Source organism: Rhinoraja longicauda, chromosome 5 (assembly GCF_053455715.1).
Source record: "Rhinoraja longicauda isolate Sanriku21f chromosome 5, sRhiLon1.1, whole genome shotgun sequence".
Classification (NCBI taxonomy): domain Eukaryota; kingdom Metazoa; phylum Chordata; class Chondrichthyes; order Rajiformes; family Arhynchobatidae; genus Rhinoraja; species Rhinoraja longicauda.
The window spans coordinates 20,748,131-20,762,125 of NC_135957.1; the positions used below are offsets into that span (position 1 = coordinate 20,748,131).

At 44.3% G+C, this 13,995-nt stretch overlaps 1 protein-coding gene across 8 annotated transcripts in view; it reads left to right on the forward strand.

Annotated features, from left to right (window-relative positions):
• Positions 1–13,995, forward strand: part of khdrbs2 (KH domain containing, RNA binding, signal transduction associated 2) — a 337,966-nt gene that overhangs the window by 116,601 nt on the left and 207,370 nt on the right. For all 8 annotated transcript variants that reach the window (XR_013547249.1, XR_013547247.1, XR_013547248.1 and 5 more), the window contains exon 3: positions 4,267–4,383. Coding sequence is in view for 4 of the 8 variants with exons in the window: in XM_078399014.1 (XP_078255140.1) it covers positions 4,267–4,383 (117 nt within the window). In the remaining 4 variants the exon portion in view is untranslated. The remainder of the gene's footprint in view (positions 1–4,266; positions 4,384–13,995) is intronic.

Here is a 13,995-nt window from a genome sequence, read left to right on the forward strand (position 1 = left end):
GGTAAGGGGTGCCTGGAACATGCCATGGGAAGTGGTGGGAGCAGATGCACCTCAACGTTTAAGAGGCATTCGGTGAATTCATAAGTCAGTGGAGCAGATTTAGTCCATTCGACCCATTGAGTCCACTCCGCCATTCATTTATGGCTAATCTATCTTGATGTCTCAACCCTTATTCTCCTGCCTTCTCCCTGTAACCTTTGATACCCTTACTAATCAAGTACCTGCTAATCTCTGCTATGAAAATACCCAAAGATAGGGCCTCCAAAGCCTTTTGTGGCAGGAATTCCACAGATTCATTACCCCCTGGCTAAGGAAATTCCTCCTCCTCTCCTTTCTAAAGGTACGTAAGGCTGTGCCCTCTGGTCCTAGTCTCTCTAACTAGTGGAAACATCCTCTCCACATCCACTCTATCCAGGCCTTTCATTATAAGGTACATTTTGATGAGCTCCCCCCCCCCCCCCCCCATTCTTCTAAACTCCAACGAGTACAGGCCCAGAGCTGTCAAGGTCTCATCATCCATTAACCCAATCACCCCTGGGATCATTCTCATGGGACCTTCTCTGGACCCTCTCCAATGCTAGCACATCCCTCCTCAGATATGGGGCCCAAAACTGCTCACAATACTCCAAATGGTGTCTAACCAGTGCCAATTCATCACCCGATAAGTCAGTCGATGTATTTGTATAAAGCTGAATATTTTCCGACCGTCTTGGCGCAGCGATAGAGTTACTGCCTTACAGCGACAGACACCCGGGTTCAATCCTGACTATGGATGCTTCTGTACGGAGTTTGTAAGTTCTCCCCATGACCGTGTGGGTTTTCACCGGGTGCACCGATTTCCTCTCACATTCCAAAGACGTTCAGGTTTGAAGGTTAATTGGTTTTGGCTGTAAATTGCCCCGTATGTAGGATCGTGTTTGTGCATGGGGATTGCTGGTCGGCGCGGACCCGGTGGGTGGAAGAGCCTGTTTCCACACTGTATCCCTAAAGTAAATTAAACCATCATAAAACAGAGCAGATTATTTTGACGTATTGGGGCCAAGAGATCGATCTGGTCCCTGAAGAGCATCCCAATGGCAACCAGCCTTGGCCATAGATAGGAATTGCGTCAGGTGTGGAAGGAACTTTGCGACCAGACATTTGGCGACCTAGTTCTGGAGTGGCTCAATTGCCCGAGAAATCATCACATTCATGCCCTACTCTCAAAGTGAGTGATTTTTGGACAAACACTTGGATTTAAAGCCCAGCGCAAAGCCACGCTTGCATATGAGGCTGCTGTGCATTTGGGAAATGGGAAAGACAGGACTTTGAACAATCCGCTGATGATCAAGCTGACCATTTTACAACTTGCTTCCACTGGCAGGCAGACCAAACCTGTGACAGACTTGCCCAGTGGGCAGTTTGGGAGAAATTTATTTTGCACGTGGAATTCATCCAATCAGGGAGAATTCGAGGTGAGCACAGGCCAGATTTAATGGGACACTGAACAGGAGAAAGGGATGAGTTGAGATAAACCCTGTAAAGCTCCAGAGGCTTTGTACAAAACTCCTAAATAACTAATGAAGTGCAAATGCTTCTATTATTGAGGAGGATTTTTTTTTAAACTGTTAACTATAAAAATAAAATGTTCTACATAAGAATTTAAGATGACCAAGCGTGTAACTATGGAAATTTGCCAAGATGAGCAGTTTTTGCAGTTTAAATCATTTTTACGTGCAACTATGAACCTTTTCATGGTAGATGATAAATATCTAAAATAACTAAAGTGAAAGATTTCATTGTGACTATAACAATATTCTATGTTATTTTGAGGCAGTTGTTGATTTACGAGTACTGCATCATGTAAAATAGATAAACCTTGATTAAGGATACATTGGGTAGTGAACGTGTGATGTAAATATCTCGATAACCCAGCTAACTTCTCAGGCATCTACAGTACCCAAAATGATAATTTCTCTTTGTGCCAAAATCTCGTTGCAATTTCTATGTCCAGGACAATGTTTCTTTGTGAACTGTCTCCCTCCTCATTTCTACAGGTTAATTAACATTGTTAAAATATTCCCAAATTGAAAAATGAACTGGGAATGGGATCAACTGTTGTAATAACTGTTTGAGATGATTTGGAGAGGGTGCAGAAGAGGTTGCCAGAATGCTACCTGGATTAGAACGTATTCGCTGCAAGGAGTGGTTGGACAAACTTGGATTGTTTTCTCTGTAGCATGGCAGGCTCGGGGGAGAGACCTGATGGAAGTTTATAAAATGATGAGAGGCATTGTTGCTGGTTGATAAAATTGAATGTTTTTTTGACTATTTTTCCGAGGCACCATAGTGAAAGGGTGGAATTGATTTTGTGGAGTTCATTGTTGCAAACTTGTGATATGCATGCAGGACTATGTGGAAAAGGTGGAATGGTTTGTCTTTTGCCTAAAGCTTTGTTGGGATTACTCCGGGTCCATCAATCATACCCTTTAACTTATTAGATCCATGTTTTACCACTGACAGCGGCCGCACACAATTCAGAGACGGACAGACCGGTACAATAATGGAGTGGGTTGTTTGGAAACATCGATCTGCTCCTCACAGATACAAGTTAACTTTGGCCTTGCGGCAAGTGCCAACTTTTAACCATATTGTTTTCACATCTCTAGAAGTTCCAGCTTGGCTTCCCTTCCCATGTGGACTCTGGTCTTTTAGATGGAGCTGTCTGTCCCATTTCCCTCCAGTGTTAACACACTTCCTCTTTGAACAGTTGTCTGATTCTCTTTCAGAAGATGCACACATGCCCACCACTCCTCCAAAGGCCCCAAACATAGCCAAAGAAGCTAAAAGAAAACAGCTAAAACCCCTGTTTATGGTTAAAATGGATTAAAGCCCAGGGATTATGAAATGGCGCCAAAACCTGGTGACTATTACATATAGACTCAGTGAGTTATCTGCATTATGCACCTAAGGGGAATTTGTTCTTGTGTATGGCAATAATCTTACTGATGTGGATGCAAAAATAGAATCACACTGTACCCTGGTAGACGTGAATCATTGAAACCATTGATGTCCCATGACTCGGGTTGTGTTTTTAGGGTGAAAAACACATGGATATGTGATGTTTCAGGTCGGAACCCTTCTTGAGACTTCAGTGTGAAAAAGGTTTCTGACCCGAGATGTCACCAATCCATGTTCTCCAGGGATGCGAAGTTACTCCAGCATTTTGTGTCAATATAGATGTAGAAGTTAGGACGTTACTTTGGAATTGTACGAGGCCTTAGTGAGGCCACATTAGGAGTATTGTTTTCAGTTTTGGTCAACATGCAGTCGGAAGGATGTCATTAAGCTGGAAACAGTGCAGAGAAGATTTATGTGGGACTTGAGGGCCTAAGCTATAGAGAGAAGTAAAGCACGCTAGGACTTTATTCCTTGGAACGCAGGAGGCTGAAGAGATGTATAAGAACACAAGGGGAATAGATGGAGCAAATGCACAGAGTCTTTTACCCAGCGTAGTGGAATCAAAAACAAGAGGACATATGTTTATGGTGAGAGGGGCAATATTTAATATAGGCCTGAAAGGCAACTTTTTCACTCTGAAGTTGGTGTTTTTATGGAATGAGCTCTCAGAGGAAGTAGTTGAGGCAGGTACTATAACAGCATTAAAAAGACTGGATAAAAAAAGCTTAAAAGGGATGTGGGCCAAATGGTGGCAAATGGGATTCGCTTAGATGGAGAATTTTAGTCGGCATGGATGAGTTAGGCCAAAGGACCTGGTTCCACGCTGTATTACTCTGAAGAAGGGTCTCAACCTGAAACATCACCCATTCCTTCTCTCCAGAGATGCTGCCTGTCCGGCTGAGTTACTCCAGCTTTTTGTGTCTATGCTCTATAACATTAAATTGATTGAAAGATACACATGGGAAGAGGTCCTTCAGCCCACCGAGTCCACGCTGACCATCGATCACCTGTTTCCATTTGAGCATCCGATAGGGACAATTGGCGAAGGCCAATTATCACACAAACCTGCACATCTTTAGACCAGAACAGCCAGAGAAAACATCTGCGAAAATTGGTTGGGAGAACACGCAAACTCCACACAGACAGCATCTGAAAATTGAACCCCGGTCTCTGGCGCTGTGAGGCTGCAGCTCCAGCCACGCCAAGGTGCTGCTGAACCGTCCCGTACAATATAATCCGTGAGACAAGATGAGCACTTGCTCAAACCCCAGAGCGTAGCAGCGGAGATCTTTCAGTGTGCAAAAACAGACTCTCCTCTTTTTGCAGTTCAATTTTGTGGGGAAGTTGCTGGGACCACGAGGAAACTCACTGAAGAGGTTACAGGAAGAAACGGGTGCAAAAATGTCAATCCTGGGCAAAGGCTCAATGAGGGACAAAGCCAAGGTAAGGCCACCTGTTATGGTAATTTACTGTGATGGTAACTTTAACCCTGTGATTTGCAACCCTCTCTTTGCAATGCAGACCAATTTTCTGGCATGCTGAGATTTTCAACAGTTCAAGGAGCACGGAGTGGCGATGTTTGAGATGGAGAGTAACTATTCCATTACTTAAGTGTTCTGGTGGGGGAAAAAAAATCTTTCTAAACTTGAGTCATTAAGTTGTCAAAATAATTTGGCTGCAAATGTTGTTTGGAAATATTTTCTAAACGGCTTATACTTAAGGAAAAATAAACAATCTTTGGTTCTGTTTACCGCGTAAAACTCGGCAGTGTAACTTGTGGAATTCATGGCTTTTAAGTCAACATCACTGACCTGATGTGTAGGAAGGAACTACACCGGAGATAGGCACAAAAGGCTGGGGATACTCAGCGGATCAGGCAGTATCTCTGGAGAAAAGACATAGGTGATGTTTCCGGTCAGGACCCTTCTTCAGACCCACCTTGCTGGTTCCGTTTCTGAAGAAGGGTCTTGACCCGAAACATCACCTATTCCTTCTCTCCAGAGATGCAGCCGGTTCTGCTGAGTTGCTCCGGCATTTTGTGTCTGTCTTCACTGACCACATGATCAAGCTGAAGGTAGTTTTTTCCCAGTGGATGCTGGTCGCTCAATTTGCTGGCTCTGCTCTGTCCCCTACTTGACCCGCATAGAACATAGAACAGTACAGCACCGGAACAGGCCCTTCAGCCCATGATGTCCCTGCCCAATATAATGCCTAAATTCAACTAATCTCTGCCTGCACGTTACCCATATCCATGTATCTATCTAAATGCCTTTGAAATGTCCCTTTTGTACCTGCCCCCACCACTAGCCCTGGCAACATCTTCCAGAATCCCACAACTCTCTGTGTAAAAAAAAAACTTGCCTCCCGTTTCTCCTTTAAACTTTGCCCCTCCCACTTTAGAGCTATGCCCCCTCGAACTTAACATTTCCACCCTGGGGGAAAGGTTCTGATTGTCTACCCTATTTATGCTTCTCATAATTTTATATACGTCTATCTAGTCTCCCCTCAGCTTCCAATGCTCCACAGAAAACAATCCAAGTTTGTCCAACTTGTCTTTATAACTAATACCTTCTAATCCAGCCAGTGGTCTGGTAAGCCACGTTTGCACCCTTACCAAAGCCTCCACATCCTTGATCAGAATTGCACACAATTCTCCTAATGTGGCCCAACCATAATCATAGGGAGGAAAGTAGTGAGGGGTGGAGGGGAAAATATGTGGGAGTGGGGTACAGGTGTGGGACGGTGAGGGAGAAAGGGGTGGTGGGGGAGAAACAAAGGTGGGGGGGGGGGTGAAAGTGTTACCTAAAATTGGAGAATTCAATCTTCATACCAGTGGGTTGTAAGGTACCCAAGCAGAATATGAGGTGCTGTTCCTCCAGTTTGCGTGTGGCCTCACTCTGGCAATGGAGGAGCCCCAAGGCAGAAAGGACGGTGTTGGAATGGGAAGGGGAGTTAAAATGGTTAGCAACTGGGAGGCTTGGTGGACCGAACGTAAGATTTCAGCTAAACATTAGACTAGCCAGTCCAAGTGAGAATGCACCTTTGCTTGGGTGGCTGGTCTGATAGAACAGTCAGTTTAATTAATGGAGCAGGCTGCACAGCTCGTCTGGGGAAGCAATTCCTTCCTCTTCCCCTCATCTTTCCCTCTTTCTTTCCCATTTCCCTTTGACATCTGCTCCATCTTGATCACTGAATCCAAAGCCACCTCTTCAACTGGGACAAGAGGACCCAGCCCACTGAGTTCATTAGTTCATAAGTTCTAGGAGCAGAATTAGGCCATTCGGCCCATCAAGTCTTCTCCTCCATTCAATCATGCCTGATCTATCTTTCCCTCTCCACCCCATTCTCCTGCCTTCTCCCCATAACCCCTGACACCCGTACTAATCAATATTAGTCAATATTAATATGAGTTACTATAGAAACAGCCGTCAGTCCTAACTTCCATCCCCAAATCAGCTTGCTGTGTTTCTTTGGAAACCAATCCCCTTTGTTTGCTCATTACCCGTGCCATTTGACAATGTCATTGAGTTTAATGGGATATCAACATTTAATTGTAAATTAGATCAGTCTCACAATGTGTAATTTCTTTGCAAATGAAACAGTACATGCTTGCATGTAACAAACTGAGCCAACAGCTGGTAGAGCCATTGCATCATTACCAGAGACCGTGGTTCGGTCCTGACTTTGGGTGCTGAGTTGGGATTATATAACTCATCCATCATCACTGATGGGCAAAACCCCTCACCCGCAGCACTGTGGAATATCTTCACCAAGAATTTCACTGAGAAATCGGAGGAGGGGAAACTTGCCCTGTCATGAATTAAGATCATTGATTGATCTTATTTTGGACTCAGTTCTCTTTTCCTGCTATTCCACAAAAGCCTGCTGTAAATGCTGTCTGTTTTGACCTTGAATGTATCTATTGACTCGCCCTCCACAGATTGCTGCAGTAGGGATTCCTAAAGGTTCACCATCCGCTGAGAGAAGAAATTCCTCCACATCTCCATCTTAACTGAGCCAACCCTTATTCTGAAACTGCACCCACCAGTTCCACATTCACCCACAAGAGGAAACATCTTCTCAGAATCCACCTGCCAACCCTCAGAAACCTGTAAGAGTGCCTTGTATCCTTCTCAACTCTAATGAGTGTGGGCCCCACCACACATCCTTTCCTCATTGAATGTAGAACGGTAAAGGAACGGTAAAGGAACAGGTCCATCAGCCCACAATGTCCGTACCTACCATGATGCCAAATTAAATGAATCTTTTATTCCTGCACATAATCCATAGGCTTCCATTCCCTACATATCCATCTATAAGCTTCTTAATAGCCACCACCGCACTTGGCAGCCCGTTCCAGGCACCCACCAACCACTGTGTAAAATATTTGTCCTGCATTTCACTGGTACACTTTGTCCCTCCCCCCTTAAACCTATGACCTCTGGCAATTGATATTTCCAACCCAGGATAAAGACTGACTTTGCCTCTCATAACTTTATATTCTTCTATTTATGCTTCTCATAATTTTATATACTTCTATCTAGTCTCCCCTCAGCTTCCGATGCTCCAGAGAAAAAAATCCAAGTTTGTCCAACCTCTCCTTATGACTAATACTCTCTAATCCAGGCAGCATACGATAAGTCTCTCCAGATCCTTTGTGTACTGGGGCAATCAGAACTCCACACATTACTCCAAATGTAAGTGATTCCACACATGACTCCAAATGTGGCTAAACCAGTTTTAACCGACCGTAGCGTGACCTGTGATTTTGATACTCATTCCCCTGAAGGTTAGTATGCCGTACGTCATCTTTACCACACATCTACTTGTTTTGTACTTTCAGAGATCCATGGACTTGTACCTCAAGTCTCTCTGCAATCAGTACTCCTCAGGGTCCTGCTATTTGCTGTATGCTTTCCTCTTGCATATGACCTCCTAAAGTTCCCCACCTCCCATACATAAACCTCATATGACGATCTCTTCATCCCAGGAATGAAGCTAGTGGACATTCTCTAAATTGATTCCAATCCAAGTAAAACTTCCCTAAAGGGCACAAAGTACTGGAGTAACCTAGCAGGTCAAGCAGCATCTCTGGAGAACGTGGATAGGTGATGTTTTAGGTCAGGCCTCTTCTTCATAAACTCCCTAAATAAGAAAGTTGAGTAAATGCTGGTCTTGCTAGTGACAAACACATCCAAAGTATGGTTATAAAAAGATTTGAGATTTGGGAAGTGGGAAATGTTATGTATTGCCCAGAGCAATAACGACAATGGAGTAAGTAATTAAACAGTAGTTTACTAACTAACTTTGAACATGGTGCATAACCCTAACTTATAGTACATAAAATAGCTGCAGCCTAACAAGCGGTGTTCCAGCCGAATCATAGAAACATAGAAAATAGGTGCAGGAGTAGGCCATTTGGCCCTTCGAGCCAGTACCGCCATTCAATATGATCATGGCTGATTATCCGAAATCAGTGCCCCATCCCTGGTTTTTCCCCATATACCTTGATTCCGTTAGCCCTTAGAGCTAAATCTAACTCCCTCTTGAAAACATCCAATGAATTGGCCTCCACTGCCCTCTGTGGCAGAGAATTCCACAGATTCACAACTCTCTGGGTGAAAATGTTTTTTCTCATCTCAGTCCTAACTGGCCTACCCCTCATTCTTAAACCGTGACCCCTGGTTCTGGACTCCCCCAACATTGGGGACATGTTTCCTGCATCTTGCCTGTCCAATTCCTAAAGAATTTTATATTTCTATAAGAATCCTATGCAAATCCCATGTCACCGTCCTCTAGTTGGACGGTGTTCCCAATCTGCCGCGCACGCAACCGTGACATTCCTGGCCTTCAGAGATACCGACGCACATGCGCATAAGATGCCAGCACACACACACACACGGAAGTCAACCATTCAGGACCATTCAGGAACAAAGTCATAAGGTCATAAGATCATAAGTGATAGGAGTAGAATTAGGCTATTCGGCCCATCAAGTCTATTGCACTTTCACTATTCTGTACGTTTCAATGAGGTCCCCAAACATTTTTCTAAACTCCAGCGAATATAGGCCCAGTGCCGTCAAACGCTCATCTTATGTTCACCTACCCATTCCTGGGATCATTCTTGGAAACCTCCTCTGGACCCTCTCCAGAGCCAGCACATCTTTCCTCAGATATTGTACCCAAATTTGCTCACAATATTCCAAATGCGGCCTGACCAGCGCCTTATAGAGCCTCAGCATTACATCCCTGTTTTTGTATCTCGAAATTGCCTTTGCTTTCTTTACTACTGATTCGACTTGCAGATTAACCATTTGGGAATCCTGCACCAGCACGCACAATCCGATTTCTGGATTCTCTCCCCATTTAGAAAATAATCTACATCTTTATCCCCTCTACCAAAATGCATGACTCCACACTACGCTACACTGTATTCCATCTGCCACTTATCTGCCCACTATCCCTACCTATCCAAGTCCTTCCGCAAAGTCCCTGCTTTCTCTACACTACCTGCCCCTCCACCTATTTTCATATCATCCACAAACTTGGCCACAAAGCCTTCAATCCCTTCATCCAAATCATGAATATACAACGTGAAGAGCAGCACCGAGCCCTGCGGAACTCCATTCTTTTGGACCCCACCAGTCACAGAAAAGCCTCAGGCAGAGTGGTAAATGCCAACTTCTCCTTCTCATGAGTTGCCTGAGAGAGACAGGCAGATGGGGCAGATGTGCTGGAGGATCGTAGAGTCTTGCCCCAAGAACAGCCCACCAACGTTCCCATACAGGGGATAATGTGTAGGCTTAAACTCAAGAGCCTGGCACTGAAGTGCAACCATTGATTGAAGGAGAGCCCTTTTTTAAGCAGATGTCTGCAGCCTTGTCACTTTTCAACCGTTTAACATCTCTCAGTTTAACAGCAGCTTACAGTGAATCGCCCAGAAGAAACACAAACATCTGACTTTTGGAATTAAGGGTTTAATCATCTTTACACCCCTTGAATGAGTCTTCATATCATTCTCATTAAAGGAGATTTCCCAGACAGAGTTAATGATCGGGCTGAGCATGCCGTGAGTCTAATGGTCAAACAATCAGCTGGATTTGATGGCGCAACGTTCCAATCTATGATTGTTCACTGTGTTGTGCCAAAACCCCTTTAGCACTGACGTGTTAAACGCAGGAGAGTTTAAATCCACAACCAGGCATGGGAGGACAACATTTTATTTGGTAGTGATTTGCGAATTCCATGAGGAGAAGTTGATCCCCAAACTGGCATGATATGGGGATCATCTATATTGGAAATGTCCTAGGCAGGAGATGTTGCATTGTAACCTAGGAAGGGGGTAGTCGTCTCTCAGTCACACAATCTTTAGACGTTAGAGATACAGCACCTTCGGCCTTCGGCCCACCGAGTCCGTGCCGACCATCAATCCCCACACACTAGCACTATCCTACACACTAGGGACAATTTACAACTTTACCGAAGCCAATTAACCTGCAAATATGTACGTCTCTGGAATGTGGGATGAAACCGGAGCACCCTGGGGAAAACCCACGTGGTCACAGGGTCTGTCTGTGTGGAGTTTGCACATTATCCCTGTGATCATGTCAGTTTCCTCCCAATTCCCACTCAAGGATGCGGTGACTGTAGATTCTTTGCCCTTGTGTAGGTGGGTGGCAGGAGAAGCAAGTGGTGGCAAGGGGGCATACATGAGAGGGAATAGATGACTGAGAAGTAGGTGGAGAATGGAACTGTTGGCATTGCTGTGAGAGTCGGCATAGAATCAGTGGGCTGAATGGCCTCTTACTTTATCAGAAGGAAATATGAGGCTCCAGTGACTCGGCAGTGAAACCCTGGCTGTGTTCCAGCAGAATATTGATGGAATGATAAGCTGTTCAACTGAATGACTATTATTTCCAGTAAAGCTCCCCTGGTGCCCAGGTGGGCTGTTATCCACCAAATGCGACAGGAGATTTATCACAATGCAGTTTACCGAACTTGGATCTTCCAGTGCTTTTCCTAATGATACCGCACTGGCTGTGGTACATGGAAAGATGCGCTGAAAGAGTTAAAGTTGAGAGAGTGGCAAAGGTTTGATGCGTGGAAAATGACGGGAAAGCAGAGCTTTGTCGAAAGACAGTTTAACATTAATGTGTCGTGTTAATCTTATTTCGTATTAATGAGACGTAAAGGATAAAATGGCATCTGGTCGTAAACTGACTTGGAACACCAACCTCGGTTCTAAATATCTTTTTTTTTCTGCCTGATTTATTTTACGCAGCCTTTGGAAAATGTTATTAATATTGTCTGTCCTTGGGGGTTGAGGGATGTTGTCGATGGTGTTATTCATGGCTTGGTAATCCAATGGAGCACTTTTGTTGTCATTCCTTTACAAGGGTGAATGTTTCAGCTTGCTGTTTGCAGCCAGCTTTGTCTGTGGTGTGGGAACCCATTGCTCAAAAGTACTGACAAACTAATGAATGCACTGACCTGCTCTGCACATCACACACCAGATAGAAGGACCTGCTCACTCAAGTGATAACAAAGACCTTTGTTAATCTCTAGACACCCGACTGCACTTCTCGTAACATGTGTAGGAAGGAATTGCAGATGCCGGTTTACACCAAAGATAGACACAAAATGCTGGAGGAGCACTGTGGGACAGGCAGCACCTCTGGAGAAAAGGAATACGTGACCTTTTGGGTTGAGGTCCTTCTTCAGACTGAGAGTCGGGGAGAAGTGAAATGAGAAATAGGAAAAGATACAGAACAAATCGCAGCCAGCACCGATGACCAAGGAACGGTGGAGCCCACAATGGAATGGCAATTTCAAGTAACCCGTGCATTTCCTCTCTCTCCGTCCCTCCCCCACCCTAAACGTCCTGCTAGCTTCACTGTTTGTACCTCTTCCACAGCCAATAATGGATCAAAATGTGGCCTCACCATTGCCTTGTACAACTGTAACTCGACCTCCCAACTTTTATACTCAATACTGATTGATGGCCAATGTGCCAAAAGCCTTCTTGACCACCCTATCCATCTGTGACTCTACTTTTAAGGAACTATATACCTGCACTCCTTGATCCCTCTGTTCTACCACACTCCCCAGAGCCCTGTGCCATTCTCTGTGTAGGTCCTGCCCCGGTTAGAATCCCAAAATGCAACACCTCGCACTTCTGTGTTAAGCTCCATCAACCATTCCACAATCCAGCTGCCCAACCGATCAAGATCCCGCTGCAATGTTTGACAACTATCTTCGCTATCTACAATACCACCCACCTTCGTGTCATGCCCCATACGTTCACTCTGTGTGAAATAGTATCTCCTTGGTTTACGATTCAATCTTTCTCCTCTCACCTTTAGACAATAGACAATAGACAATAAGTGCAGGAGGAGGCCATTCGGCCCTTCGAGCCAGCACCGCCATTCAATGTGATCATGGCTGATCATTCTTTAACCTATGCTCTCCAGTTCTTGATTCCCCTACCCTGGGGGAAAGAATCTGTGTGTATTCACGCTATCTACTACCCTCATTAATTTATTCCCCACCATAAGATCACCTATAAGTCTCCTATGCTCCAAGGAATAAAGCCCTGATCTGACCGAACCTCAAGTAGTTTACCCTTGGATGTGAAACCTCAAGATTCCGCATTCCAGCCACAAAATAATGTAGAAACGACAAAAGACAACTTAATTTTAACAGTGATGCTAATAAATGTATGCAGCGTGACTTGATGCTGCATACATTTATTAGCATCACTAACTGAATTACTGACTAAATGAAATCTGGTGAACAGAATATACTTGTACTTCTCAAAAGGCATTGATAAGGTGCTGCATCTTTAGCTTTTAAGAAGATCAAGACTGAGAATTAATGGGAAAGCAGCCAGCTGGATTAAAGATTAGGGCAGACATAGAAATCATGGTGATGATAAATGGATAAAAGTCTTTCTGATTTGGAAGTGCTCTTGAGTTCTGATCAGGAGCCTTCGCTGCCTACACCGTTCTGCAATGATTTGGGGATAAGAAAGACTGGTCACATTAGGTTTAATGAAGACGCCGGGCTGTGTGATCAGTTTTGCACGCAGAAAGACTGATAAAGTTCACAGGGATCTGAAGGATTTTTATTTAAATGATCTGCGGCTGTGGCAAAAAAAAAAATTGAAATGTGAAGAACGTTTGGTGCAGAAAAGATTTAAAATATGCAGATAATGGATATTGGGGAGGATAATGGGGAAGAGAAAAAGACATTCTGGCCTTCCATCACAGTGAGGAGGGGACTGGAGGAGACTCACTGTGATGGATGTTTCTTTTTGGGGGGTTTTGTGTTGGTTGGGGTTGTGTAATTTGCTTATTTTATTGCTCTTATTGTTGGACTGTGGGTGACGAAATTTCGTCCAAAAAACTTGTTTTTTGGATGACAAATAAAGATATCTTGAATCTTGAATCTTGAATCTTGTGTCTGTTAAACAGGAGGAAATAGAAAGTATTTGACAGAGATTGTCAGCTGCTCAGTAGAGGCAGTGGACTATTGTTTGCTCGTTTAATCTCATCCTGGGATGAATTTCAATTCCGAGAAACCATGTCATAAATATGTTGATGATCAAAGTATGAATAAACTTACAATTCTGCTGCACATTTCATGAGCCTAATATGAACCAAAGTCCTTTGCCGCCTGTGAGATACCTTTGAAGAGAGGTCAGTGTTCTAATTTAGAAAACATGAGAGCAAGCTTCCACCAAAGCAATAAAGTGATGATGAGTGATGGCTGAGAAATAAAGGATGGCCAGGGTGTTTTTCCACAATGTTATAGGAAACACACAAATACACATTACAGGCAGCACAGTGGCAGAATGGTAGAATTGCTCCTTTACAGGGTCGGAGACCCGGATTCGATCTGTGCTGAGTTTGTACGTTCTCCCTGGGCTCCCTGGTCTTTCTCCGGGTCCTCCAGTTTCCTCCCACACTCCAAAGCCATGCTGGTTGGTAGGTTAATTGGCTTGGTAACATTCCAAATTGTCCCTAGTGCGTGTGTAGGATAGTGATAGTGTGTGGG